The sequence below is a fragment of the Bacillus rossius genome, assembly GCF_032445375.1.
Source record: "Bacillus rossius redtenbacheri isolate Brsri chromosome 9 unlocalized genomic scaffold, Brsri_v3 Brsri_v3_scf9_2, whole genome shotgun sequence".
Classification (NCBI taxonomy): Eukaryota; Metazoa; Arthropoda; class Insecta; order Phasmatodea; family Bacillidae; genus Bacillus; species Bacillus rossius.
The window spans coordinates 14,676,060-14,677,286 of NW_026962013.1; the positions used below are offsets into that span (position 1 = coordinate 14,676,060).

A 1,227-nucleotide genomic window follows, 5' to 3' on the forward strand; every position below is an offset into this window, starting at 1 on the left:
AATACCAATGTTTACTAAATTTCTCTAAAACAAACATGTAGACCCACACGGAAACTACACAGAAAAGAAGAAAATGACCAAGGCTGCATCAATGCACATGCATTATAATACAAGTTACAGTTTTTCAAAACCCAATAAAAATGTTTAGACACACTGCTTCCAGGTAAATACAGGTACATCTAGTGTTCTAAAAGGTATATTCAAAATTTTATTTTTACTTTACGTAAAAGCCCTTCTGAAAGAATATTACTCTTAGTTGTCTACTTCTAGTATTTTATTCTAGCACCTCATGGAAAACTTATACCAAAACTTTGATAATATTGCTAGAGATTATTTCACTAGATTGGGCGACTACACACTATTTTTTAATAACAAAACTGTTAACAGAAAACTGCTATACTTTGTAACAGATTTACAGAATATGACACAAATTAATTAATTACACAATCATAGCAAATACTAGGAATACGAGGACAGTACAAACTTGAAATCATGCAACTATTCTGCAGCTTTGACTAAAGCCTCGCCCACTTCAACTGCAATTGCAGCTTCTGCTTTCGCTTGTTCCGTACTGGCAGACGATAGTTCACTTTGAGCCTTGCTTAATACATCTCGGGCTGCAGACGCATCCAAATGTTCCACGGGGCAGGCCTCTTCAGCCAGCACCTGAACAGAGCTGTCGTCGTTGATGGTAACTGTGCCACTCGACACAAATATCTTCTTATTACTGCCGTCGTTTTCGTAAACTGTAACCACCCCGGGTTTCAGAACAGCCAACGTAGGGACGTGTTTCGGCAGTATACCGAAAGCGCCGCTAAATGACGGCACGTCTACTTGCTTCACAGAAACACTGTCGTAGAACACTTGATTTGCAGCAGCAAACGTGAACGACATCTCGTCGGCATAATTACGTCTGGCTACCAGTGATGGCAGCTGTCTGCTAAACATTGGCATTACAGGCCGAATGGAGCGCACAAATGCTGCCATTATAATTTATATCGTTAACGATAAATATATTTAATCACTTCAAATTCCAATACACCCTCCAGACCTCAAGCAACCACGAAAAGATTGTAAAAATAAGACTTAAGAAGGGTGTCAAACATTTGTTCAACTCAGTTCCCTACTTTAAGTAAAATTCCCTTTTACAAAATAAAAGTATTTGATAAGATTGAAGTTTAATATCACCCTTAAATTTCTATAAAATTCAATTAAAAGCATTTATAA

At 37.4% G+C, this 1,227-nt stretch overlaps 1 protein-coding gene across 1 annotated transcript; it reads right to left on the reverse strand.

Annotated features, from left to right (window-relative positions):
- Positions 1–380: 380 nt before the first annotated feature.
- Positions 381–1,227, reverse strand: LOC134543143 (ATP synthase subunit delta, mitochondrial). The gene has a single exon (XM_063387995.1). It carries the CDS (start codon positions 985–987, stop codon positions 499–501), a length of 489 nt encoding a protein of 162 aa, XP_063244065.1. The 5' UTR covers positions 988–1,227; the 3' UTR covers positions 381–498.